Here is a 25,358-nt window from a genome sequence, read left to right on the forward strand (position 1 = left end):
TAGTTCTTATTCCCATAACATGCTACATACATACCCATACAATAGAATACACTTCAAATCTCTGATCACCTTTGATATAATTTTTCAATAAGTCCACCACCAGCTATTGGGTGGAGGTAGGCCGGCTGATGATGGAGGACTACGGTAAGGTGATAGCTAGGTATGGCTGGTATTGGCACAACTCGGAGTATAGTATGTACACTTCCGTAGCTAAGACAAATCTTTATTGCAGGTATTTTGATCTGTTAAATAGTTACCCATCTATCCTACGATGCCTGGGTATGCAAGTGTAATCCGGATTCCCGAGTATTGCTCTGCATGAGATATCAGTCACGCGCATGGACCACCACTGGCACCGATTTCTTGTAGTGCACCTTACGGACGGGACTTTTAGAATCCCATCCGGTAGGGAGGTAGGTAGATCCACTGAAAAACCCTCCGACGGAGTGTGGTATATCTCCACGATGGATCTATCCCCTCTTTTGAGTTGTGGAGCCGAGAGTCAATGCTAGAAATCATCATTTCCCCAACCAGCTAATATCGAACGGTGAACCCCACCGCCGATGAGCATCCCCAACCATAAGTTCCCGAGAGCTTCAGGCTGCCTCTATGTACGGCTGGAAGCAATTAGTACTCCACAGGTCCAAACCACAAATATTCCGACACGATGAGAGTGAGTCCACTCGCAACTCCAATCGCGACTCCCGCGACTCCCGCCTAGAGAAAAAAAGGCTGTCAGCATAATACATCCCTACCCACCGAGTCCCCCGCTCAAAACACACCTTTTGTTCCCTCCCCCACCCCGCTCTCAGCGGCTCAAGCAAGAAGACCACCAGTCCCGCAAGATAGAGTATGATACACATTCCGAGGAAGGTATGCGCCAGTCCCAACGAGAAGACACAGATGCCCCTCCATAGCACGCCGGTGCGCGTCTCGAATACGCGCAGAACCTTCTCGATCCGGTTCAGTGACATGGCGTGCGCCTCCACCGAGCCCAGGTAGATCGACGCGAAGCCCGTGAATATCGACGCGTACCAGAACGCCAGCACTGTCCAGTGCGCTGTCGCGATGGCGCCGAACTGGAGGCTTGTCGCCACGACTGCTACGACGAGGGATGCCTAGAACATCACGTCAGCAATCGAACCGAACCTCCGCGGTGGAGGCGGGGGTATGGTGACAAACCACAACGCCGACAGATCGCATGTATTCGTTTCGCCAGTCTAGAAATTCCTTGATCGCGGCGCCGCGTGGACCGCCGTCGTTCACGATGGCTTCCAGTTTTATGTACAGGACTTTGAAGAGAGGCATGGTGTTGAAAAAGGGATGTATCGGTTGCGAGCGCGGTGTTCTTGCCATCGCTGTCGGCGTTGACATTGCTGCTATAGTCGTTGCAGAAGGGCCCAATTAACTGGGCAATGAGGGATCCAAGGTCGACGATATCTGTATACGATGATCAGTAGTTATGCACTGCTATGTACGGACCTTTTTTTTTGACAAGCGTAAAGGGGCCAGATGATCCCATGAATCTCCCCGCCGAGACTTGCATTATTCCGCAGTTGTCGGATACGATGGGGTATGGATTGTACTAGTAGCTGTCATGTGTCTACCTGTCATTGACGATGTTTCAGAGTCAGCTGTAGTTAGAACTTTGGCATCCGAGATTTTGTGAGATGTGACTGGACATGATGTCTCACTCCCGTCACCATCCATTCCGGTCGAATATGCAGGATGCTGGGTCAAGTTGCGGTTCGGTCCTGGATCGTTCAGTGACTAATTACTAGTAACTGCTATGCAACCCATTCCTTTCATGCCGTATGTAGATTATTTTCTGCGCATAATCTACGGATTAGTTAGACCAACCCCCGCAACCTTTAAATAAGGCATTATCGGATGAAAGCTTGTGGAGAACGATGGGTTTGTGCGCCCAGAACGGCCCCGGACACCAGGAACCACTGGCTGCTCAGCTCTAGCCGTCGCATACAGTCGCCATGTCCAATGTCTCAGGAAGGATTTCGACTCTCATTGGACTTTATTGGACGAAAATTGTTTGAGGACGCTGAGTTCAAGTCTAGGCAACGGCCGCTTTCGCCGGTGGTGATAGGATATGACGCTAAGAGGGACCTCGCCAGGCTAGTCCGCGTAGAATTTAGAGGGCTCGACTGACTGAAGGCACGACCATCTGACAGGCTTGACAGGCCCGACCAACTTCGAAACCTGACAGGCCCGGATAACTGACAGACCCGAATACCGAATACCTGACAGGCCCGACTAACTTACACACCTGACAGGCCCGAATACCTAGACGGCCACTCAGCTAGTGATGATCAAACAAAAAAACCGCCTGCAGCGCAAGGCGTGTCACATGATACGTTCGCGTGATATCTAGTGCTTCACTGGTGATGCGAAAAACAAAAACCATCACCACCTCGAGAGGTTCTCGGTCATAGCCAAGTCACTTACTGGTAACAGATATCCCAGATACGTAGTTATAGTCAATTCTCACGAGACAATTGTAGCTAAACCCCTCAAATGTATCAAGATTTCCATGGTCCTAGATCCAGGACGTTTTGCCGCGCTGTTTCGATCGGTTAGAATTCCGTCCAAGCAGGTATCATCGGAGAGAATTGTATGGATATGAACAGTAGACGGAACTGTGGAGTTGAGGCACAGGTCACTTGACGGATACTGATAAGTCCTCTTTCCAACTGGCAGTGAAAGCAGTTTATAGTAACAATCAAACTACCTAGGTTATAAATCACAAACAAGCTGCACTAACTGAAAGTCTGACGCCTGAAAAATAAATTGAAATGCCTACAATATAATCCACCCGCTAACTGAACCAGTTCGTTGGCTCCAATATTCACAGCCCTGCACTCACCTCCGAGATGTGATGCCGCACGATCTCAAAGGTTGAATCCTGAGGGCTACTAAACTTGACGATGTTGGAATGGTCTTCGTGTACCGGAATCGCGACCTCCGAATCGCCCGGCAGGTCAAGCAAAGCCGAGTCATTAGCCACCGGAAAAAACCAGTCACCACTCCTACTAAAACCACCACTCGGACCCTATTCACGATTACTATGCGATAGATGAATGTACCCTCGGTAGTGCCGGGAACGTACCTTGACCAACTTTCGGGACTTCTTGGTCTCATAGAAGCTGAAAACCTTGAACTTCCCTACCGCAGCGATTCCGATGAAGCCTTCCAGTTCAGTTCGTAGTTCCTGCGAGCTCGTATCGATCGATTCCACTAGCCGCGTTCTTTCCGGCTGTTCATTTCTATCCACCATACTCAGGATATCTTCCGTCAAAAGTCCGCGATGTGGCGTGCCGAAGAACATGATGCCGCGAGTGGCGGTGAAGATCGCATATTGCGTAGGATCGGCAAATTTTTCAGCTCTGGCCGCGGATACTAAAGTCTGCGAGAAACGTTGATTCATCCGTCAGTGTCCAAGTACCTAACCTAGCACGGTGTGGCGCAACTTACTTGAGCCACGATGATACCACCAAAGCTGTGACAAATGAAGATAAGTGGCCGATCCGTAGACTAAATCCCACTATTAGCCGTATCATAGTAGCCGGGAAAGCATTTACATACCTCCGTCAATCTTCGCGTCATTTTGAGATCCTCTATAAACGCACGTTTATAGTCTAGTATCCTGTGCATGCCCACGGTGCTCCCTAGTTTGGAGTCGTAGCCGTATATCATTGTTCTGCAAGTGGGAAAACTTTCCGAGAGGAAGTCGCGAAGCCACATCTTTCCGGATTCTCTTGACCTCCAAGATCCGTAGGCATGGCCGTCGAGGCCCGTGACGGCGACGATACTATGGGCGACATCCATAAGTACGCAATTGCATCGGCATTATCCTAGCTAACTAGCGTCGCTAGTGGAGGCTTACTCGGCAGTGACAGCAACTCCTTTCGTTGTGGGATAGAGCTGTGTGAGTCCATGAAAATTCCTGTCGAACAACAGCTGTCCCTTCTCAGTATCAATCAGGACGCTGTCGCGATTTCTGATCATCTCTTCTAGAGATGTCGGTGCTTTTGGTAGGAAGGTAACCAGCGCAACGTCAATGACATCGTGCGAGTAACACCCGGGGGAAATCATCGCCTGGATCTGGATGGTTCCATCCTCGGAGAAGAGCTTCTCGAGTGCCGTGACCAATTCCTGTTCGGTGAGGGGGCGTTTGATCCCGGTGGCTCTGTAGACTGCTGGACGTGATGATGGTGCCATGATGTTGTTTGTATGTGTCTCTGACTGTTTTTACCTGCCTATCGACGGTGGGACCGACAGTTGTGAGGGTGAGTCCCCTGGGACCCCCGCTCTTCGAAAAGGTGGGGAAGTTACCTGCTTCATGCGCGGCAATGGATGCGGGCGCAATGACGCTAGTACGAAGATGGCCACAGCCAGGTGATACTCAGTGACTCGCATCCTGACGGCGACAGTCAAGTGAAGAATTGTGAGCGGTGGATTGTGAGTCTGCAGTTTGGGTTCAGGGGTTATCAATGATGTTCTACCTCGATTCCAGTAGCAATGCGAACAAGAATGCGGCCTTTGCGTGGTTTGATCTGGCCAAGGGCAAGAGCGGTCAACCGTCCGTGCAGTCCGTCTTTGTTGTTGCCCGAGACGGGACGGAATTACTCGGGCTGAGGAGAAGAACTATAGTCGTCCGGGCTGGCGAATTGAGGATAGATACCCTATAGGGTCTCGAATGGACTAGGATATATGTATGCAGTGAGGAGACTCAGCGGCAAAGCCTTTCATCCTTACCAGTAACTATCCCCTACATGCCGGGGCGGTTGTAACTTTGTTAAAGTATAGTAGAGTACATGCGCATGCCCGATCGAAAAGCGCCACCGCATTTGCACGATTGCTTCGGGGAACGTTTTATTGAAGTCCGTACGGCTCGAATGCATATGATATCACTCGCTAGAAACATATCTGCTCCGACATGGATTAGATCAAATTCATGTACTCGCAGCGTGTATATCGCTATGATCTAGTGTAGATTCTAGGGCGGTGAATAGGGCCTCCAGTCGGTCTTTGGGGATGTCTGACATGGGACGGAATTAATCGGGCGGAGGAGAACAAGAACTACATCCTTCCGGGCGGGCGAAATGAGGACGGATATTGTTGAAACGAGATGAAGATGTCAATTGCAACTATGGATAGGGCGGTGTTTAAATACACAGTGAGCGGCCAAATTCTTGGTGCCGAGTCCATACTTTAAGGTTCCAGATGCTGAATCCACCTTTAGGTTCTGAAGCCGGATCCAGAATCTAGGTTCTGTCTTCCAATTGCTTGGCCGCCCATGGCGTCGCCAGAACCTACCTTAACATCGTCTAGGTTCTGCCATCCGATCGGTCGTCGCCAGAACCTGCCGTCGCCAGAACCTGCCGTCGCCGGAACCTGCCTCAACAGATACCCTACAGGGCCCGGGATGGACTGGGTCACATGGGGACTGCTGGCGGCGGCGCCCGAATGAAAAATTTTCAATATAAATACACAGGAATCTCAAATCCATCACAATGCCCGTGCCTACCACCCCCAGCACCGTTGTCTATCCCACGAGCCCACCCGAACCCTAGTCCTCTGGAAAACATGCCCGGGACGGGCCCGCCGTACAATCCACTAGCGTAGTGCTAGACTGTAGTCCGGACGGACGGTTCACTACCCTAACGTCGGCGACAGTCAAACGAAGAATTGTGAGCGGTGGATGATTATTCTGTCGTTTAGGTTTGGGATGCGAACATGAATTTGGCCTTGATTTGGTTTGATCTGAACAAGGGCCGGGGGAATTGAGCTACTTCGTCCTTAGATGAGAGGCAGTGACGTCGCAGACGATCCCAGTTACTGTTGGAGCTATTGAGGTGGTTCGGAAGAGACCCCCCATCAACTAGCTTTCTGTCGACCACTGCCTTGAGGAGGGCTATTGTGGTCTCGGCCGTTTCGAGATGGTACCGGGTCTTCAGCGCTTACCATGCTTCTGCGGCGGTTTGTGCCAATGCAGTGGTGGGGAGGATGGTGGGATCGACGGCCATGTTGATCATATGGTGTGCTTGGGCGGTGACGACATCCCATTTCCTAGCAGAAATGTCGGTCGCACGGGTGCCGGTAGCGGGGGTATCCAAGGTCTCAGGTGTTTTACCGATAATACTTTCGGTCTGTCGTACGAGTTCGCCGTTGACGATTTCCCACAAGCAGCATGCTTTAAAGGCAACGCTCCAGGTCCTGGCCCAGACGGCGTAGTTACTCTGGTCAAGGAGTTTTGGTAGGCTATCGAGGTCTAGCGAGGTGGCGTCAATGCTGGGGGCCATGGTTGCGGATTGGGGGGGGGGGGGGGGGGGTGGATCAATTCGGGACGGTGGGGTATGATTGTGGTCCTAATGCAGCAGGCCCGGGCTCATAACGTGCTGTCTGGACGGTGTGGGGAGAGGAGATCGTGCAGGGAGAGGACGCGGTATAGAGGGAGAGAGAGGGGGAGAGAGGGAGAGCTTATGAAGGACAATAGTTCCAATGGTGTATTAACTTCCCGACTCGATAAAGAACAGATGCAAAAGAACGGGCAACATGGTGAGGTTTATATAGGAGAAACAAAAGCCTAGGCCCTACTATAAATTTCCTGACATACGTCTTCCAACAAACTATGTCGCTCTATCTTACTCGAATGTTTTAGCTTAATCGCGAAACTCCTACGTATCGCTCAGCTGTGGTGTCGAATAAAGGCTATAAGCACAGGCCGGACCTAAACCCCACTCCCGCCAAGCTACCGAGCGAGGCTCTCGTCACATGCTCTCAACGCTGCTAAGCCACCCTGGCCGAGCTTCTGCCACGTGCCTCTGATCCTCGCCAATCCTCCACGCGGATCAAGACCCCTATCACGTCGCCAGCCACTGCGCGAGCCACACACCAACGCCACATTTTTCTACAAATTCAACATCTCTACGTACCTGGTAGGGAATGCTTAGAGGAATGACTGTTATCTAAATGTTAGTTGGGTAATGTAGGGCCTGCTTGGGTGTCAACTGCATTTCGAATCGGCCATACAAAAAGTGAGATGCAGTAATTCGAACCATGAGTTTTGGGGGAATGGGTGACTGTTTGGCACGCCATCCCAAGTTGAGAATTTCAGAAACTGTATATTGCCGACTGAGCCACAATACATATGAAAAGTATGGCGTGCTGTTGAAAATCTGGGTTGCCGAACGGGTGATCAGAGGAGATGAGAGTTTGCAGCTGTTAACCGAACGGGTCCCAAAAGTGAGTGTGTGGCAATGGGAAAAAGGAACAAAGAGCGATTAACTGGGCTGTGGGTGAGGCGTCGGCCGTAGAGTATTTTACTTGCCGTAGGTGACAGGTATGATTGTTGCACAACTACAGCGGCGTTGCGAGAATTCCACCCGGGTTTTAGGATAGGAGTACCGGGGGAGCCCACGGAAACTCACCAACTATCCAATTATCTCTACTACCATTACTAGTTCTATCACCAACCACTATGAGCGTGCGGCATACAAAAACACACCGTAGCTAATCGTCAGCTGCTTCGGAACCGGTGTTCTTCAACTGCCGATCATCACAAAGATACTCGAGTAATCAGAGTACCTAATCAAGTAGTTGCCTACGCACCTGCCACCAGCCACCTGGACCGCCGCGGAGGGTGTGGTGAGGTGCCGTGGATCTTCTGTGGCACGCTCGGGGCAGGGCTCATCCGTGTCTGATGCAGCTGGCGGGTGGAGTGGCAAGGGCGGAAGAGCTTTGGTACTCTATTTAGGCGCCACGGAAGGTGGCGGAAGCGAGTAATTAACGATAGGCGGTGATGGTAGTGACGTCTTCGTCATGACAGCCTACGGGTAGGATCCAATCAGGTCGTGTCACTCGGAATGACAAGTCCATAAACATGTTTGGCCCAAGGGTTTTTCCGTGACTCCGCACGACATGAGCCTCCTCATTTCCGCTAGTCTAACTGATTGGTATCTATAGGTATAGCTGGTAGAACGATGACAGGGAGAGGAATGATAGGAAGTGGTAGTGTTGGAGACCGAGGCTGGTGAGAAGACGGGAATCTGGGGACGAGGGCGAATAGGGTTGGCGTTATGTTGCTTGATACCTGTAATCTCCGGGTGATGGTAGCGGTAAGAGGCTGTACGGTTGTTACTAGTGAGGCCGTTTGGATGTTGTGGATATATGGCACGTGAAACGACACAGCAAGGGCTGCTGAGGAGCGATTGAGAGTAGGCATACATCCTTTATCAATTTGAGGTCCCATCGACCGTGATATGAGCCCTCAAAAGAACAACGGTATCCAGAAAACCTATAAATAACAGCTCCCCGCTCCCACTCTCTCCCATCTTTCTTCATCGCAACTACACAATCAAAATATGTAGGTCCTCCCACTCCTCTCCCCTCCGCTATCCAGTTTGACAACTGCGCTCACAGTCAAATAGATGATTGCCCCATCTACTCCTGCCGCCCACGGGCACCTGCTCCGATATCGCGCTACTATCAAGGCGCCCGTCAAGGTAAGCCATTCACTCTTCCCCGAACCACACTTCAGTGCATCATCCACTCACTCGATTTGCACACAGCTCTCGCCGCACTTCCTCCCCAAGAAGAGAACCTCTCGCCCCACAAAGGCCGGCTCTTGGCCGACTGGGGCGAAGGTGACCAAACCGCCACGCGCCAAGGTACGATCATTCATGCTTCTCCATGTCTGTAAGTAAATCTCTAATAAAACTCGAAGGCCACTGCCGCCAGTGCCGCCGCCAAGGGTCGGTCTAAGAAACCGGCAAAGACCAGCAAGCACCGGATGGTTCTCACTCCCACTGGCGGGAAGTGAATCATCCAGGTCACCGAGGGGGAGGAGGTGCCTGCGGGCGCGATCTCAGTCGAGATCGTGGTCCTGGCCTCCCACCGGTTTTTGGACTGGCATGCGGTGGCGGGGCTTAAGGGAAGGGGGGAGATGGAGGGGGAGGCACAAGGTGAGGAATAGCCAGCTATTCCTCAGCTCAAATAAAATTATATTTTTTTCAAGTCCAATTTCTCGTGAACCGTTCGTAGTGTGCCGGTGTTGTCATTCAGAAATACGCCTGAATTTGCCTTGGCTATGTAGGACATCCAAGAGAGCAGGCGCCTCGCTGGCCCCGCCAACGTTGATGTGTAGGTACAACTGAGCATGAGGTATCACCCAGTGTTCTCTCCATCGCGGCTAGATATCCTGAGAATTTCACAGACAAATGCTGAAGGCTAATTACGGTCGTTTCTCGTTATGTATACGCACTGATAAACTACTAGTATGTACATTGTAGGCCATCTGATCACGCATCCCTCTTGTCTGCGCCAGTAACCTCGACCTCGACCACTCCCTTCTTGTCCATCATCTCTTTCTCTCCCTCGTCGACCACGTCCAGCTCGCCAAAGAGGGCGTCCATGCGCTCCAGCGAGACTCCCTTGGTCTCTGGAAGGACGAAGTACACCGAGATCTGCGGTAGATATGCACGTTAGCCAGAATTCTCTAATCACTTATCGCCTCCGGGGAGAAGATATACCAATGCAGCGACGTTGAGCGAAAACAGCAGCCAGTAGCTCTTGGGTCCGACTTGTTCGTTGAACCGGGGCCAGGGCTGCGTGAGTGCGAGGAGACACGCGGTCTGTCCTAACATACTCAATCCGAACGCTTTGTCACGCACGTGCTGCGGGAAGATCTCGGTTGCTACCACGGGCGCGATCGGACCGTTGCTCCAGCAGTAGGTTAGACCGACGATGAAGAGCATCGCTACTTCGACTACTGCGGCGGCTTTATTCCTGTTGTCGGTTAGTCGCCATGAACGGAGTTGAGTGGAAGGGGGAAACGAACCCGTTGTCCGGGAAAGATGTGGTGAGCGATGACAATATCAGCAGGGCGATGGATTGGATCGCAAAGCCGGCCATCAACAGCGTCTTCCGTCCGTACTTATCAACGGTGAAGGTATTGACCAGGACGATGAACAGCTGGATGACGCTCTGGATTCCATTGATCGCCAGCGCCTGGGACCCGGAGTCCCATCCGAGTGATTTGTAGATGAGCACGGCGTACATGGTCAGCGCCGCGATTCCGCCCACCTGCTGCAACGCAGCAGCATAGAATCCGTACGCGAGACGCTTCCGCATCGCACCGGACTTGAGAAGCCCAAAGTATCCCGGGATCGCGTGGCGCAGCCGGTACTCGCGGGAGAGCACTAGTTCGCGGAACTCGGCGCGCACGTGCTCGCTCTCCACTGTTCCGGAGCGTAGCTTGGCGAGCGTCTTCAGTGCGTCTTCGGGCGCGTCGGGGTATTTCTCCAACTATTCCCTACGGATCAGTCCTGTTCCTGCCGGATGGGGTGGGGTGATGGAAGCGGAACGTACTAGCCATCTCGGAGACTCGGGATACCAAAAGGTCACAGCGATGAATGCGATTCCGATGGGGATCTGGATCAGGTTGGACACCCGCCATGCGATGTTGTATGGGGACTGGTGGAACGACATCCCGTAGCCGCTCCAGAACGCGATCAGCGCGCCGAGCTGGTAGCCGAACTGCGCTACAGTCCCGACGAACGAACCACGGAGCCGTGTGGGTGCACATTCCGCAACGTACAAATTTCTACTCGAGTTGGAGTGGGTGTGCAAAAGAGAATGGTCCGAGGAGAAGGGACTTACGTTGCTACGTAGACACAACCGAATCCGAGGCCGGTGATCATGCGCCCCACGATCAGGACCGCATAGGTATTCGGCACGCACTGGACCACACTGGTGGAGGTCAGCGACGGTCCTCCTCCCATCCCCAAACATCGATACGAATGGAAACGTACACGCCGATGATCATGGTGACGATCGAAATCCGGAGTGCCCAGAGACGTCCAACATAGTTCGCTAGGGTTCCGGCGACAAACAGCTGTGCGACACCTGTGGTAGCCCAAGGAATGGTAGCAATGACACCGCTCCTGTTGGCATCCACTTGGTAGTAGTCCTGGAACTGTTTATCGGCCAGGATAACGCTCATGATCGAAGCGTCGTAGCCATTGAAGCAGGTGGAAAACACCATGCCGTACTGCGCGTGCGCGTGTGAGCTCCGGGCAACATCTCGACTAGTTAAGGCTTCGGACAGTGACGACTCACCAACAGCAACGCGGCATATCGATCATCCGGGGGTAGAAATCTGCTCAGGAACCCCATTCTCGCTTAGGTTTCCTATTTCCGGAGGTATGATTTGTAAATAACTAACTGTGGGTAAAGGCAACAGCCACCAAACACAGGAACAGAAATGAGACGAAGAAGACCCGAACGACTTTGCTATTCTTTATACGAGCTTGTTTTTCCGTGCCGGACATCGATAACCCGAGAACCCAGGCTCGTGGTCGACGCCGCTACCGAGAAACCATAATCCGGAAGATCTGCATGAGCGGTGTGATGCTTGGTATGCCACCCATCAGTTCTCATGCGAGTTTTCGCGGCTGATGTTATTTGATTTAACCGCGGGGTTGGACTGTGGGGAGGGTTGGGGGCCCGGGGAGCTAGCGGGGTTGCGGAGTGTGGGGTGATGATCATTTCGGCGGGGTAAAGTCGGCATATGTACATAATGTAGTCAATTACTGCAGGCCTGAGACAAGGCACTGCCTTGCATCGATTTAGCCAGCTACGGTACGAATACGCAGACTTGACACCTCGACGTATGTAGCTAACGGCAATTATTGGCGAGGACGCGGTCGCTTGACGGCGGATATAGCTTTCGGGTACGGTAGTTCTACATAGCATCATAAATCGACCAAACGCTTTTGATTGTCATACCACCCTGCGTCGATACCTAGGCCAGCTAACGGCCCGCTTGGACGGCCCCGTTCTGCACTTCCGTGTCCATCGATGGGGCAATACCGGTGCGGCAGGTTCGATCCTCGAGAGCGTATGCGTGACCAGAACTGCACAAATTGTAGTCAAATGCGCTTCCCAGGCCTTCCAGTCTTCCGGACCTAGACGCTGAATCTCGCAGGGACTGGGGATCATTGTCTCCATCTGCTGTCACGTGCATGATATCAGTCGTAGCGGTGGGTGGGTGGCGGTGGAAGGATTATTGGCGAAGCACGAGCGGATAAACCCGCAATGCCACGGACAGAAGGGGCTGCATCAGTGCGGCGAGGCAATAGTCTGGCTCGTTACCCGAACCGAAAACGGGTTCGGTCCAGCACACTCACTGGCCGCAGAGGGTACATACCGGTAAGTGCATACGTAACTACCGGTAGGCCGTGTGACTCGGGTGCATAGCCGAGAGGCTTCACGGGGACGCTGGCGGAAGTATGCATACGTGAGGCGCTGTCGTTTTGTCTTGTCTTGTCGTCGTCATCCTCGTCGTGGTCGGCTTTTGCATCGCTAACTAGGAGCCGCTTCGGTCGTCAGCTGCATTTTCAAACCTTGAGTTTCTGAGAAGTTGAAGGTTACCAAAGATGTAGCTGCAAACTCTCATCCCCCCGGATGACCCGTTCGGCAACCCAGATATTCAACATCACGCCGCACATCTTGCTGGTATTATGGCTCAGTCGATAATATGCAGTCTCTCAAATTGTTAACATGAGGTGGTGTGCCGAACGCTCACCCATCGCCCTGAAACTGCGGGGTTCAAACCGCATCTCGATTTTGTGGTAGATTCAAAATGCAGCTGGCACCCGAAACGGCCGTAAATCTATCGCTATCGTTGAATTGGCTGAATTCCCATTCAGTATTCCTCATAGCTTTCTGCCAGCCGCTCACATCTCGCGTCGGGAGCCCAATTTATGCTCAATTGCCGAACATCACTGGCTAAATCTATGGATAACCGTTGACAAAGCAAATACAAATGGTACGTTAACCGTCTCTAGATATGCGCGTGGTCTCGGATGTCGGCATACGTCTCGTGCTCTCCCGCCGGGGACATGGTTGATACATATTCGGGGCTCCAGCGGATATGCATGTACATCCGTTCGGTGGAACGACTGCTCGTTCACAAAACACAACCCCCACTGCCCAGACGCTGAGTCCCATCGCCGAAGACGGAAGGAAGACTGAATCTTGGTTTCTACGGAGAAACAGCTTATCCGTACATACATCAAACGGACCCACCCTGATTCACTCCGCCAACCTTCTGAGGCCTACTCTCAACATGCCCTTGCCTCCTCTGTTCCCCCGAAAGTAGAATGGCACAAATACCAGATCCTTCCGCTCCTTGAAGGTGTCTTTTGTCCGTTGCATGGTACCGTCCACATCCAACAACGCACCCCCGCCAGGACTCTTTATCCGCACAAACGCCTCGCCTGTACTGGCGTCGGTGTGGTTCTCTTCTACGAGCGAGACCACCGGATCGAGGTACGTAGTCTATACCTGTCAATCGAGTCGTAGGCACGAGAATGTATGGGGGTTGGGGACTCACCTTGAAATGATCGTCGACCCACGAATGATCCGCATCCTCGACGCAATAGACGACGGGCCCTCTCGCGACCGCGATCGTATCCCTGCCAGTGAACGGATGCGGACGCACAAACCTTGGGGTGAGATCGAAGTTCACCTCGAACTCCGATGCGCCCTCGAGGATATACTTCCTTCCCACCACCGGGTACGGCTGCTTCTCCGGGATCGTCGTCCACTTCGGGATCCGCGACTTGATAACGACAGTGACCTCGGTCGGTGCTGTGACGCGGTACGAAACCTTGCCGTCCCACGGGTAGTTCGTGATCTGCTCCAATACCACCTCGCCGTGGCTGGTGGGGATACGCAGAGTCGCGGCTGTGTGCAGGTGCACGGTGACCTCGATCCTGTCGGGGGATTGTTCGCGCCACGACCATATGTAGCCGCCTAGTGTGGCGAATAGCCGAGTGACATTTGGTGGGCAGCATGCACATTCGAACCATTCGTCGCGTTTTGAGGGGTCGTTGGGACACGATGCTAGTTGGTTGACGTACGTGAAGGCTTTGCCGTCGAGTGATTTACTGCCCAGAATCGTATTGTAGAGGGCTAGCTCCATGGCGTCCGCGTAGTCACCGTCGGGGTCGATCTACCCCGGTCTTAGCGGGCGTGCCAGAAGGCAAAACAGCAAGGTGGGGAAAATTACTGCTAGCATCCTCTCCGCCATCATCATGATTCCAATGCTAGCGCACGTCTCGGCGTAACAACCTCCCTCGTCCGTTGCCTGTGGAAGGAGGTAATCGATCCCGAAGCCCTCCCATTGCTTCACTGCGCCGATGCCACCAGTTTCGTACATCTTCTGCTCCACCATGTTGCGCCAGAGCCTTTTCAGTGCCACCTGGTACTCCTCCGACAGGGTAGAATCCAGCCGTACGAGATCCGCGACGGCGGTGTAGAGGTACATCGCTCTCACCGAGTGGCCCTCGATCGTTTGCTGTTGGGTGATGGGCGTGAGCGCCTGCTGATACCAGTAACTTCCCTTCTCTGGGTAGTACCGAGGGACCTCGTTCTCTCTGTCCCCGCGCTGCTTCATCTCCCAGTCGTAGAAGTGCTTACCATCCTGGCCCGTAAGGTTTCCGCGCTCGATGAGGAAATATTTGGCAAGCCGCAGATGTTTCTCGTCGCGAGTGATGCCATACAGCCTCAGCAATGCCAGCTCGATCTCGGGATGGCCGGGATATCCGTGGAGCTTTCCGTCTTCGGGTCCGAACTTGCGGTCTATATGGTCCACGTACTTGACGATCGGATCTAGAAGACGACGGTTCCCGAAATGGTTGTGGTGCGCGATTGCCGCCTCGATCAGATGTCCCGCGTTATACCTTCACCGTAACATCAGTGAATGTGCGTCGAGGCTCCGCCGCTGCAGCCGCCGCAGCCCATCAGGAACTCACATCTCGTGCAGATCCCTGACGTTTGTCCAGCGCTGTTCGGGCGCCACCACGGTAAAGTGGATATTCAGATAACCATCCTCCTGCTGGGCTCCACGGATCATGTCCACGAGTTCCTCCACGGCGTTTTCCACCGCCGCATCTTCACTCACGGCCAACGAATACACCGCCCCCTCGATCCACTTCGCAACGTCCGAATCCCAGAAGAGATGGTTTGGAACTGGCCAGTGCGTCGGCGGATCGTCGTAGCTCGGATGCCACTTGAGCTTGAACGCGTCGTACCGCCCCGTCGTCTTGAGCATGTGCAGCTGGAATGCGAGCGTGGTCGTCCTAACACCGGCGGTTTGCTTTCCCCAGAACGAGCCGCTGGGGAGACTTGTGGAGCCATAGGAACATTGAGGGTAGTCTGAGCTACTCGGGGATCGCGACATGTTGGTGAGGGTCCGAAGAGTCTCTTGAAGAAAAAAAAACGAACCACAAAACGGTCCAATGTCTCGAGATCTCTGCTGTGTTGCGAGTAACCGTACGAGCGTGACAGCAGCCACGAGAGATTAGAGATGAGGCCGCTGATGTAGAGCGGACGATGACTCGTCGTCCCTACCCAGACGGTGATCTAGAGGACATCGCCATCGGATAACATGACGTATCAACTTGGTCTCGGTTTGTTTCATGCCGAACGGGAGGGGAGGGATATGCCCGGTTAAATTGACAGGCTAATTAATGTCCCCCACCCCCGCGCTGTCGCGTACGCAGACCTAGGGCGGCATGCAGAAGGACGAACCCGGGAATGCCCTTGGAAGAACTCGGCATCTTCAGCATGCAAGTTACATTTGTATCCCCACCACCCACCGCCCACCCGCCGCCGGAATCCGGACGTTACATAAGGGCAAGCTTCACTGATCTTCTCCTCTCCGCTTAACACGTTCCGACGGCTCATCAAGGTAGATGTATTCTGCATACGCTCAGCTACTGGTACGACCGAGAGCGGGGTTTCCAGTCGGCTATACTGGATCGACGCGTCTGTATGATGCTCACTGCTCAGTGGCTAAATGGAGATCGACGTTGCAGGACCCTGGGGAACCCGGTTACGCTACCAGCACCTATTGCGGGTGGGCGCTCACATTACACGGCGTGAAGATCAATCGCGCGGGGGGAACTGATGTGGGGTGGCGCTACTATATGTAAGTACATCCTCTATTCTACGTTCTTATGTAGTCCGCCGCACGGGGAACATTCCGCAGAGCATGCAGTTGACGACTCTCGTGGTCGTATCCCTATTGATCAGGCCCCCTAACGCTTTGTATTTTGCCGAACCGTCTCCCGGTCGAACTACGCTGGATAGTGCGCGAGCTCAGTTGGAGTGACCAAGGATATTTCAACGGGATCTCAGAGTAATTTGCGTTCTTTGTCACCGGTATTGCCACTCTGGGAGATATTAGTAGCGCTAGAGCTGTAGCCCAGTACATATATCTCCTCATTGGGTGATATGCCTGGGGCTCCCTATACAAAATTGCCGCACATCAAGGCCGACCAACTAATTAACCAAGACTCCCATATATTATCTAGGTGTATAGGAAGAAGCTTTAAGGTCTATTGTATTATTCTATAGATCCCTTTGAATTTTTACCTGTGGTGTCGTTGAATAAACCCAAGGGTGGGGGTGAGCAGTTTTTACACTCCGAGTTTATGCACCAATAGGTACGAGTAGAATATGTCCTACTCTCATCGGCATTGTCTACAGGCAAAAACTTCGGCTTACCGATATTGAGTGCATCGTGACAAACACCCGGCTGTGGGCCTTAGCGACTCTCAAAGGTTCCGCCTAATATCGGCGAAATATCCACTTCCTGAAGGGACCCTGGTGCTCCGGCGCCACCACTCAGCTGAAACAAGGACCACCGAAAACCAAGAATGCAGTGCAGGGTCAGATAGATTGTACGCCTGCAGTGTCGCGGCTCGCCACGGTGATGGTGCAGTACCTTGCATGGCTAAGTAGCTCTGGGTAATATGGTAACGTCCGGCACTGTAGGGTAGGCACAGGTTCATCCTCAATATACATCATCGTGGATTAATTGATACTTGGATGTTCACCATCTCGGTGTCAGTCTTCCCCGAAGACCTCCCCACCCTCTCGGAGGTGGTGATACCACCCATGAACAGATCGGTATATATTCTATTGCCAGTATGCTCCTCATGTTGTTTGCATCATCGATCCCATTCCTGCGGAACATTCTAACACAATGCGGTTCCATACATTGACCTCTCTTGCCGTGTGTGCTCTGGCGAGCATTTCATCCGTCTCCGCTGCTGTCGACAACGCGACTGGTATGTCATCCCGTACTTTGTGTCTAATGACTGAGGTGATGCTGACTTCATGTAGCCGTTGTCGACTTCTCTGTCACCCGTGGAACGCCCCAGCAGTACGGCAGTGGTGTGCTGTACGGTATTCCGGACACTTCCATCGATACTTGGCAGATCCCGAAGACATTCTACACCGAGATTGGCATCAACCATGGGCGTGGGGGAGGCTCGCAGGTAGCCGGTAAGGGGTGGATGGGAGGAGAAGCAGATTACGAGGTATGTCCTCCTCATCCGACATCCCCACACACAACTGAGGGGGTATTTACTGACCGACCAATCACCAGGCACGAATCGAATCGGCATATCAGAACTACCTCCATGTTCGCGCCCTAGGCGGTCGCTTCTTCCTCCTCAACTCCGCGCTCTGGGGAGCCGATGGCCTACAAACCGCCAGCGACCCGTTCCCAGGCGACAACGGCGACTGGGCATCGTACGACGCGTTTCTCGTCCGCGTAGCAGCCGACATCAACCGTCTCGGCATGACCGAAGGGCTCATAGTCGAGCTCTGGAACGAAGCCGACTACAACGCTGGCTTCTGGACGGGCCGCACCCTCGACCAGTTCATGGACACCTGGGGCTGGGCATATCACCGGCTGCGGCCGCTCCTGCCGAAGGAGGTCCTGATCTCCGGGCCTGCTTTCGCCACGGAATTGCAGGACGGCGGTCCTTGGCCGCAGTGGTTCGAGTACGCGAAGACCAACGGCAGTATTCCGGATATGTACACCTGGCACGTGCTGTTCCAGCCCGGCGGAACCGGCAATGATGTGCAGTGGAGCAGGTCGCAGCTCGATGGACTTCTGGATAAATATGGCCTGCCGAAGAAGCCGGCATCCGTCAACGAATAGTACTTACAACTCCTTCGCACGAGTCGGTTGAGTCATTGGCTAATGGTATATCATAGCGCCATCCCCGAGACCCAAAATCCCGGATACTCCGCGTACACCATCTCTGCGCTCGAGCGCTACGATACCTGGGGACTTCGTGCCAACTGGGTATGTACCACACTCCACCGTTTCCACTTCCCTTTCGATCACCCACTGATTTTTCAAGGCCATGGGCGGAGCGCTCCACGACTATCTCGCCTCATTAGTCGGCAAGCCCGACAACACCAACGGCGGCGTGTACGACCCGTCCTCGGGCGGCTACTGGGCAACCGGCGAATGGCACCTGTACAAATACTACTACCAGGCGCAAACCGGAGTCCGAGTAGCATCTACACGGTCCACGGACGGGTACTTCGATGTATTTTCGACCTGGAACAGCAAGAAGGGCAAGGGCGCGCTCATTGCAGGGACGAATGGAAAGACCGGGACCTATCAGATCCAGCTCAAGAGTCTGCCGAAGGTGGGGAAGAAGGGCAGCACCGCCGTCAGAGTTGTGACCAAAGCTGTGAGTTCCAACCCCACACTAGCTGTGTAGAACTGTACTGACAAACGCAAACAGTATCCCTGGATCGGCTTTAGAGAGAAGGTCGACGCCGATGAGATCGTGGTGGTTGCCGATAAGGTCTACACGGTGACGAACGGTGAAGCTTTGGTGCAACTTGTGGTCACCAACGCGACGATCGGTTATTCGTTGGATATCTACCCCGCCTAGTCGGTTAGTTATCAGAGAGAAAACGATCTTGTATATAGATCACCTTTCGAGGGTGTAGGGAACTGGCAAAAATTAGTGTACTTTTATGACTGCCTCTATGAAATAGCATTTCAGTGACGAGTCAATCTATTTTAGTGGCGGGTGAATTTATTTCAGTGATGAGTCAATTCATGTTAATTATAAGTCACTAGGGGTGTGCAAAGTTAGTCAAGAGCGTTTATGACTCAATCGCAAATTCCATTCATCTGGTTTGCGCTGTTCACAACGCGCGACAGGAGAAAAATTGGCCATTAGACATTTATGAAATGCAAGCACATCCTCAGTAAAATTATCTCGATGATAGTACTACAACATCACGTAGTTCTCTCTTTTTCTACCCCACTTTCTGTCATGTTGCATCTTCGTTGCATCAACGCGTAAGATGCAAAATTTTGGATGTGGCTGGTGAGAGGATCGCGTACCGACGAGGGTACCGGGCACCTTTTTAGCTCCACGGCGCGTATTCTATACCTTTGCTCTCAAAATAGGTATATGCAGTGGCTGTGTCGTTCCAGGACCGAATTTCCGAGCGAGCCATCCAGACGTGACAAGAGCTCCTAATCGCTACGTATAAACGCATATAATAATCACTTCGGTGGAAGTGACCGGCTTAACCTTCAGCCACATGCGACCACTCTGCACCTGCCGCTTCTAGAGGCTGGAGCGCAATGCTCAGTTGCAATTGGTGACGCGTTCCATGCAGGTTGGCCTGGTGGTGTGAAACAACAGAGGCTCGTACTCTCGCCTTGTGAAGAATTCCCCGCTTCTGTCCCCCGCATCCAGCTTAGCATCACCACGGAAGAGATCGATTTTACAACCCACGCGAAAACGCCACACTCGAGAACAAATACAACTTCGTCGGCATCGCAATCACCTCTCCGTCGTCGACGATGTCTAAGCGACTAGGCGAGGACCTTTCCGCTCGTGCCCAGCGATCCAGCAGTCGCCGGAGAATATCTTCATCCCCAGCAAAAACCGAAAAAAGCGCGTTGGAAGTCGCGCCAATTCCCTCTGCTACACCGCCGACACGTGGAGGGCGAACTCGGGGCCGGGGCCGGAGTCGGGGCCGGGGTCAGAGTTGTGGTCGAAGTCCCTGGACAAGATCGCCGAAACTTTAGAGTGTCATCGCGACAGCAGAAGTACCATTTACTGGTAACGATGATCAAGATCCCAGCGATTTGCCTCATGAGGTTCAGCCTGGTATTGTCGAAGCCCACATGGCTGTGGCGCCGAAGTGTTTTCGGATATCTGCAGTTCCACCCGGTTGGAGCGACGATGACTTGTTTGATGCTCTCCGGACCGTCGATCCATCTCTACACAATCGGAATGATCTGTCACTATATCCGGCGTGTTGCGGCTCGACTCAGACTGCATTGTTGAATTTGCATACCTATAGCCAGTACTTCCATAGCATAGATGTCAATAAATCGACATATGAGCGCGTTGCAAAAACCGCCGTCAGGACAGACGCCCTTCTTGTCATCGATTGCCACTTCTACGACTTTACACCTTTGAACACACCGGACGGGAATATACTCGCAGAGTTTGTGCTCCCTTTTCTCGACAACCCCTCGCGAGCTAATATACTAACACTTAGTCAATCTAGTGTAGTCGCGGTCACGGGCCTTGCAGGCGTTTGCGTATGGATCCTGGCGCAGCCGCGAAACCCAAAAATGTGGCTGAAAGACTTTTTGCCGCGCGACGTCAAGAACATCAGGATCATGACTTATGGTTACGAGAGCAGTCTGACCGGGCCCCGGACATCCTCCACGAAAATGGTTGACTACAGAACCCACTTCATCCAGCAGCTCAAAAATTCGAGAAGCGGTGCCGAAGTACGTGCAGTCTATCTATCCGACAATCTTTCATTTTATGCTTTTTTATGTGCGCCAACTAATACGCGTACTCGTCGCCAACTATTAGAATAGACCAATCATATTCGTGGGGCATAGTCTAGGAGGAATCCTTATTCTGCAGGTATGTATGTCTACGCTCCAAAAATACTCAGCAGTCCACTAATTTTGACTCGCAATTTTAGGCCTTGGTGGACTCCACTCTCAAGGACCCAGGAAAGTCTATCCTGGGTGCAACGCAAGGGATTTTCTTTTTTGGGACGCCACATCAGGGTCTTCGGGTTGAAGAACTACAGTCCATGGTCGAGGAGGGCTCAGATACAGACCGGCAAAGACTAAACTTTCTCGCGCAGCTGGAGGAAGGCTCAGACTTTCTTGTCAACCAAATTGAGGTTCTTGCACCCATATGGCAGACTTTCCAACGGTGTATTATTAGCTTTTACGAGACGATGAAAGCACCAACTGTTAAGAAGGTGATTTCTCTTCCGCTTCCGAAGTTCAGTCACTAACTGCAGTCAGTCGGAATCGGGAAAATTCGTTCGAGATGGTGACATGGCTATGATGGTGCAGGGCTTCTCCGCTCGATTATTTCTACCATCAGAACATCGGCTTCCGATAAACAAAAACCATTCAGAAATGGTCAAGTTTGATTCTAAGGTGGAAACGATATACCAATCAGTGGTTTACCATATGAAAGCCTGCATCGGTGAGCCTGGTCTTACAGTGGTTTCTGATGGTCGTATGATTCGCACCGCGCAATGATGGGCTTTGGAAATTCCCGTGCTTTGAATTCAATTAATATGTTGGGTTTCTTACTATGCTTGTGTTCTTTCATTGTTCGTATATTTTAGACTTCAACCGAACATTTCTTTTCTTTTCGGTATTTAGACAATAGTTCTTGACTGACATCATCAAAGAAGAACCCTCCCAGGAGGCCTCTCTTCGGCGTGGGATAGACGGCACCAGTGCAGATAGCTTTCTCAAGTTGCTATCTACAGTTTATGAAGCACAGCATGAGCCCTAGGTTCCCTCATCGATTGCTGACCAACCGGAATTTCACTGGATCTTCAAAAACATTGATTTCGGTGATTGGGTCCATGGCCGTTCTGATCCGGTGCTGTGGCTATCTGGACCTCCTGAACGCCGCCTCGATCTCGCTGCATCATACATTGTGGACTTAGAGCGGAAAAGGTTAGCTGGTACACATGCTATGGTGCTTCACTTTTCGTGCTCCTCTGAAAGCAAATTCGGCAAGCGATCGCTTACTGCCGTTTTTATTCATACTCTACTTCACCAAATTCACCGCTTTGTACAATTTCCTAAGGAAGCAATTGGTGCGGTATTCTTTCATGCCTTCCTTGACCACGTCCTTCTAAGCCAGCGAAAACTTGAGTCCCCCTCGAAGTTACCAGGTGACCGCTACTACACCTTGCCGGAGTTGCTTGACGCCGATGACCACGCGCAGATGGATGCTCTACTGTCTGTTCTCCAGGTCCAACAACCGTCAGAACTTTCCATGATCATCGATAGGCTGTATATGGTCGTACCCCATGGCGATCAGTTGCTATGGGAACGATTCGTCACAGAACTTTCGACATTCATCGCAAACTTGAGTGGGAGTGGGCTGAAGGTTAGGGTTCTACTCACGAGCCTACCACAGACAGGGGTTCCGGCGTATTCCTTAAGCGGTATACCAGGGCGGTCTATTGAGTACGACAAGGAAAGAAGAGGTTCGATTGCCCCACTCTCATCCCGAATTAAGCTGATGCAAGATTTATAGAATGTCTCAATGCTTTTCACTTTGATAACACACGCTACGGTAAAATCTCCAGGGAACACCACGGCTCCTTAGAGTGGCTCTGGTCCCACCAGAAGTACCGGAACTGGTCGACGTCGGAGAGTTCCAGCCTGTTATGTATCGGTGGAAAGCCCGGGAGCAGAAAAAGCACTCTTGTTAAGTATTTCAAAGACAATCTCCTTGAACGAGAGCCACAGACACGCCCGACGATAATTGCATCGTTCTTTTACAGCTTCCGAGAGGGCGAACGCCAAACCAGTCACTACAACATGCTTCGCTCAATTCTTTACGATGTCTTAAGTCAAAATAAGTTCCTGTTTTGCTACTTTCAACGAGAGTACTGGAAATATCAGGCATTCGCATCAGGTCGGAACCTCCTTGATGATCGTGACCCCATGAGTGAACGCCTTCATTTCATTATCGATGCGGTCGACGAGTCAGATGAGTCCGACAGACACGATATCCTTCGGATGTTCTTCGAGCTCTGTTCCAAGAAAGAATGCACTGTGAAGGTGTTTTTCGCAAGTCGACCGGTTGCGGAGCTCGAGGATTTCATCAAGTCGCCCGAAGTTATACGGATGCAAGATATGAATAAGCCCGACATACTCAACTTCGTAGATGCTTTTCTCGGTCCAGAATTGGGGTTCTCCGACGATATCCTTCGCAGAGCTACAGGATACATACTCGAGAACGCGCATGGAGTATTCCTGTGGGTGCACTTGGTCAAAAAAGAACTGCTCAGATATTCAGCCAGAGGTTGCTCCAAGGGGGCAATCTTTCGATTCTTAGAGAGTCTTCCCACAGAGCTAGAAGGGCTCTACCAACGAATGTTCGATGAGTTGCAAGGTGGTTCGGAGGAGGATATTATCGACGGAATAAAGATGTTCCGATTCATCCTATTCAGCCGCCAATCCCCTACCGTTGCAGAGCTCCAGCATGCGCTAGCTGTGCCAGACGGTCCAGGTGACGAATTCGGGGAAGAAGACTTCCAAGACTGCATGATTATAGACATGGAGAAACGGATCGTCCACTGCGGACGAAACTTTTCAGAATCAAAGGATACAACGGTATTTACTATTCCTGCCCATAGCTCATCCAACCTCCCACTAACAGCATTGATAGAGCCCAGTGTTCAGGTGATGCACCAAACCGTGCGGGAGTTTCTTCTCCGGCCGAACGGATCCGCAGCAGCCTCGATACTTAGAACCAATGCAAAGGTTGCCCACTCTTATTATCTGCGCCGCAAACACGACACCAGAGGAAGGTTCGCCGGGAACCAAATCTTGGGTGTTACGGAACTTCGAGGATTACGTTCGATATCTAGACAGCCGACCCCTCCTTAACTACGCGATGAGCTTCCTGAGAAGCCACATGCAAGATTTGGAAGGTTATCCTACGTTCCAACTATCTGCTCTCGTTTCCGCGCTTGTTGAGCACCTGACACCTGGAAACCCCGCAACTTACCTCTTTGGCGACTGGGCTCACAACTCGTTCTCTGACTTCGGAGAAGATACGGCAAGCACCGGTCGATTTAAGCGTAGCATGTTGTTGACTGCGGTTACTGCGGGATCCCATCTGGCGACCAAAACATTGTTTTTGGCTGGGGCCTCGGCAAACTAGGAATTGGACGATAAGACCCTGCTGGTAGTCGTCGCCCAGAATGGCCACGATTCGACAATACGGATAATCCTTGCGTGTGGTGGCAGGATGGAGACGCAGACACCGTTGGGGCAGGCCTTGCATGTGGCTGCGTTGGGAAGACGCGATTCCACTGTCCGGCTACTTATCGACGGTGGAGCCAATCCCGAGGCCATGGAAAACCATAGACGTACTGCACTACATCTGGCAGCGAAGAGTGGATACGACACTACTGTCCAACTACTCCTTGATCATGGAGCCAAAATCGAGGCGAAGGACAAATGGCACAATGCGGCGCTGCACCTAGCCACCATGAATAGAAAAGATTCCACTGTCCAGCTACTTATCGACCGTGGAGCCAACACCGAGGCCATGAACAAGCATGAACGTACTGCACTGCATCTGGCAGCTACGAACGGACACGACTCTATTGTCCAGCTACTCCTTGATCATGGAGCCAACATCAATGCGAAGGACAAAGAGCACGATACAGCGCTGCACATAGCCGTTATGACTAAGAGCGAGGATACGCTTCTATTGTCCGGGCATTCCTTCACCGTACACCTGATATTAGGGCTATGTACAACAATAGTATAAGTATAGCACCATACGCTGCTGCCAGGAATCAATACGGTTTCAACTTCTATCCGTTATCTGATGCGGCAGTTAATAGCGAAGCGGGGAATGTAGCGCTACACCTAGCCCTCATGGGCGGACATGATTCCACTATTCAACTACTTCTTGACCACGGAGCCCATATCGGTGCGCACGATAACTACGGACTTATGACGCGAGACCTAGCGACTATGAGAGGACACAAGTCGACTGCCCGACTATTCGCAGACTTTCGGTTAAAGCAATTCCAAGCATCTGTTGCGGCACACACGCCAGAAAGCTGGTCCAACAGCAATCTCCAAAACGACTCAAATCGTTATCCCCATTTGGGGCTATAATGATCCGATACACCATCGCGACGTCCTACCTTTCATATGCTATGTATGCCGGATGTCGACCGAGAATTCTCATCATCGTCACGTATCGCGCTCGCATCGAAGTCCGGCCCAGTCCGTCCGATCCAGTTCTGAATGTGGGAACGAGTGTAGGGATTATTCGACTAGTTAGCGCTGAGGCTTGATATTGAAGTTTTTGCTGTTGTTTTCTTTTGTATTGTTTATATTTTTTCTTTTACCAGTACCTAAGCAGTTCCCTTACCCATCTGCTGCTTCGATGAAATTATCGTCC

General features: G+C 52.1%; 7 protein-coding genes across 7 annotated transcripts; 3 read left to right on the forward strand and 4 right to left on the reverse strand.

Annotated features, from left to right (window-relative positions):
• Nucleotides 1-402: 402 nt before the first annotated feature.
• Nucleotides 403-1,668, reverse strand: BZA05DRAFT_472085 (uncharacterized protein). Its single transcript, XM_051487995.1, has 3 exons — nucleotides 1,183-1,668; nucleotides 783-1,118; nucleotides 403-717 (listed from the first exon to the last, which is right to left on the reverse strand). The coding sequence occupies exons 1-3, from the start codon at nucleotides 1,372-1,374 to the stop codon at nucleotides 628-630; spliced, it is 618 nt and encodes a 205-aa protein (XP_051341478.1). The 5' UTR covers nucleotides 1,375-1,668; the 3' UTR covers nucleotides 403-627.
• A 1,026-nt stretch (nucleotides 1,669-2,694) lies between these two features.
• Nucleotides 2,695-4,348, reverse strand: BZA05DRAFT_390741 (uncharacterized protein). Its single transcript, XM_051482917.1, has 5 exons — nucleotides 3,899-4,348; nucleotides 3,598-3,823; nucleotides 3,487-3,546; nucleotides 3,122-3,418; nucleotides 2,695-3,064 (listed from the first exon to the last, which is right to left on the reverse strand). Exons 1-5 carry the CDS (start codon nucleotides 4,231-4,233, stop codon nucleotides 2,861-2,863), a joined length of 1,122 nt encoding a protein of 373 aa, XP_051341479.1. The 5' UTR covers nucleotides 4,234-4,348; the 3' UTR covers nucleotides 2,695-2,860.
• Nucleotides 4,349-8,444: 4,096 nt separating this feature from the next.
• BZA05DRAFT_442839 (uncharacterized protein) lies at nucleotides 8,445-8,836 on the forward strand (the record flags this gene model as incomplete). The annotated part of the gene is made up of 3 exons (XM_051486799.1): nucleotides 8,445-8,519; nucleotides 8,586-8,684; nucleotides 8,741-8,836. 3 exons carry the CDS (start codon nucleotides 8,445-8,447, stop codon nucleotides 8,834-8,836), a joined length of 270 nt encoding a protein of 89 aa, XP_051341480.1.
• A 416-nt stretch (nucleotides 8,837-9,252) lies between these two features.
• Nucleotides 9,253-11,537, reverse strand: BZA05DRAFT_369904 (MFS sugar transporter-like protein). Its single transcript, XM_051481639.1, has 7 exons — nucleotides 11,134-11,537; nucleotides 10,827-11,065; nucleotides 10,675-10,764; nucleotides 10,384-10,618; nucleotides 9,854-10,320; nucleotides 9,546-9,801; nucleotides 9,253-9,479 (listed from the first exon to the last, which is right to left on the reverse strand). Exons 1-7 carry the CDS (start codon nucleotides 11,188-11,190, stop codon nucleotides 9,315-9,317), a joined length of 1,509 nt encoding a protein of 502 aa, XP_051341481.1. The 5' UTR covers nucleotides 11,191-11,537; the 3' UTR covers nucleotides 9,253-9,314.
• A 1,318-nt stretch (nucleotides 11,538-12,855) lies between these two features.
• On the reverse strand, nucleotides 12,856-15,486 carry BZA05DRAFT_434541 (uncharacterized protein). The gene is made up of 4 exons (XM_051486328.1): nucleotides 14,835-15,486; nucleotides 14,090-14,762; nucleotides 13,412-14,032; nucleotides 12,856-13,356 (listed from the first exon to the last, which is right to left on the reverse strand). Exons 1-4 carry the CDS (start codon nucleotides 15,260-15,262, stop codon nucleotides 13,111-13,113), a joined length of 1,968 nt encoding a protein of 655 aa, XP_051341482.1. The 5' UTR covers nucleotides 15,263-15,486; the 3' UTR covers nucleotides 12,856-13,110.
• A 1,400-nt stretch (nucleotides 15,487-16,886) lies between these two features.
• BZA05DRAFT_472090 (glycoside hydrolase superfamily) lies at nucleotides 16,887-18,882 on the forward strand. Its single transcript, XM_051487996.1, has 6 exons — nucleotides 16,887-17,156; nucleotides 17,212-17,408; nucleotides 17,477-18,036; nucleotides 18,094-18,184; nucleotides 18,243-18,581; nucleotides 18,636-18,882. Exons 1-6 carry the CDS (start codon nucleotides 17,072-17,074, stop codon nucleotides 18,786-18,788), a joined length of 1,425 nt encoding a protein of 474 aa, XP_051341483.1. The 5' UTR covers nucleotides 16,887-17,071; the 3' UTR covers nucleotides 18,789-18,882.
• A 1,162-nt stretch (nucleotides 18,883-20,044) lies between these two features.
• On the forward strand, nucleotides 20,045-25,069 carry BZA05DRAFT_472091 (uncharacterized protein; the record flags this gene model as incomplete). Its single annotated transcript, XM_051487997.1, has 10 exons — nucleotides 20,045-20,370; nucleotides 20,434-20,662; nucleotides 20,751-20,804; nucleotides 20,866-21,153; nucleotides 22,005-22,368; nucleotides 22,461-23,545; nucleotides 23,601-23,614; nucleotides 23,696-24,035; nucleotides 24,099-24,655; nucleotides 24,790-25,069. The coding sequence occupies 10 exons, from the start codon at nucleotides 20,045-20,047 to the stop codon at nucleotides 25,067-25,069; spliced, it is 3,537 nt and encodes a 1,178-aa protein (XP_051341484.1).
• Nucleotides 25,070-25,358: the final 289 nt, after the last annotated feature.

This window comes from Tricharina praecox, assembly GCF_024521635.1.
Source record: "Tricharina praecox strain CBS 144465 chromosome Unknown BZA05scaffold_6, whole genome shotgun sequence".
NCBI classification, from domain to species: Eukaryota; Fungi; Ascomycota; class Pezizomycetes; order Pezizales; family Pyronemataceae; genus Tricharina; species Tricharina praecox.

Bases quoted from the DNA above. Each gene is read 5' to 3' on its own strand.
- BZA05DRAFT_472090 (XM_051487996.1), top strand. From the start codon at position 17,072: ATGCGGTTCCATACATTGACCTCTCTTGCCGTGTGTGCTCTGGCGAGC. The intron at 17,157-17,211 runs GTATGTCATCCC...GACTTCATGTAG, and splicing joins TGCTGTCGACAACGCGACTG to CCGTTGTCGACTTCTCTGTC. The intron at 18,582-18,635 runs GTGAGTTCCAAC...AAACGCAAACAG, and splicing joins TCAGAGTTGTGACCAAAGCT to TATCCCTGGATCGGCTTTAG.
- BZA05DRAFT_434541 (XM_051486328.1), bottom strand. From the start codon at position 15,262: ATGTCGCGATCCCCGAGTAGCTCAGACTACCCTCAATGTTCCTATGGC. The intron at 14,763-14,834 runs GTGAGTTCCTGA...GTTACGGTGAAG, and splicing joins GTCAGGGATCTGCACGAGAT to GTATAACGCGGGACATCTGA. The intron at 14,033-14,089 runs GTAATTTTCCCC...AGACCGGGGTAG, and splicing joins TGGCGGAGAGGATGCTAGCA to ATCGACCCCGACGGTGACTA.
- BZA05DRAFT_369904 (XM_051481639.1), bottom strand. From the start codon at position 11,190: ATGGGGTTCCTGAGCAGATTTCTACCCCCGGATGATCGATATGCCGCG. The intron at 11,066-11,133 runs GTGAGTCGTCAC...GCGCACGCGCAG, and splicing joins GATATGCCGCGTTGCTGTTG to TACGGCATGGTGTTTTCCAC. The intron at 9,480-9,545 runs GTATATCTTCTC...TATCTACCGCAG, and splicing joins CGCTCAACGTCGCTGCATTG to ATCTCGGTGTACTTCGTCCT.
- BZA05DRAFT_390741 (XM_051482917.1), bottom strand. From the start codon at position 4,233: ATGGCACCATCATCACGTCCAGCAGTCTACAGAGCCACCGGGATCAAA. The intron at 3,419-3,486 runs GTAAGTTGCGCC...CGTTTCTCGCAG, and splicing joins GTGGTATCATCGTGGCTCAA to ACTTTAGTATCCGCGGCCAG. The intron at 3,065-3,121 runs GTACGTTCCCGG...AATCGTGAATAG, and splicing joins AGTCCCGAAAGTTGGTCAAG to GGTCCGAGTGGTGGTTTTAG.
- BZA05DRAFT_472085 (XM_051487995.1), bottom strand. From the start codon at position 1,374: ATGTCAACGCCGACAGCGATGGCAAGAACACCGCGCTCGCAACCGATA. The intron at 1,119-1,182 runs GTTTGTCACCAT...GTGATGTTCTAG, and splicing joins TGCGATCTGTCGGCGTTGTG to GCATCCCTCGTCGTAGCAGT. The intron at 718-782 runs GTGTGTTTTGAG...TTTTTTCTCTAG, and splicing joins GGTGGGGGAGGGAACAAAAG to GCGGGAGTCGCGGGAGTCGC.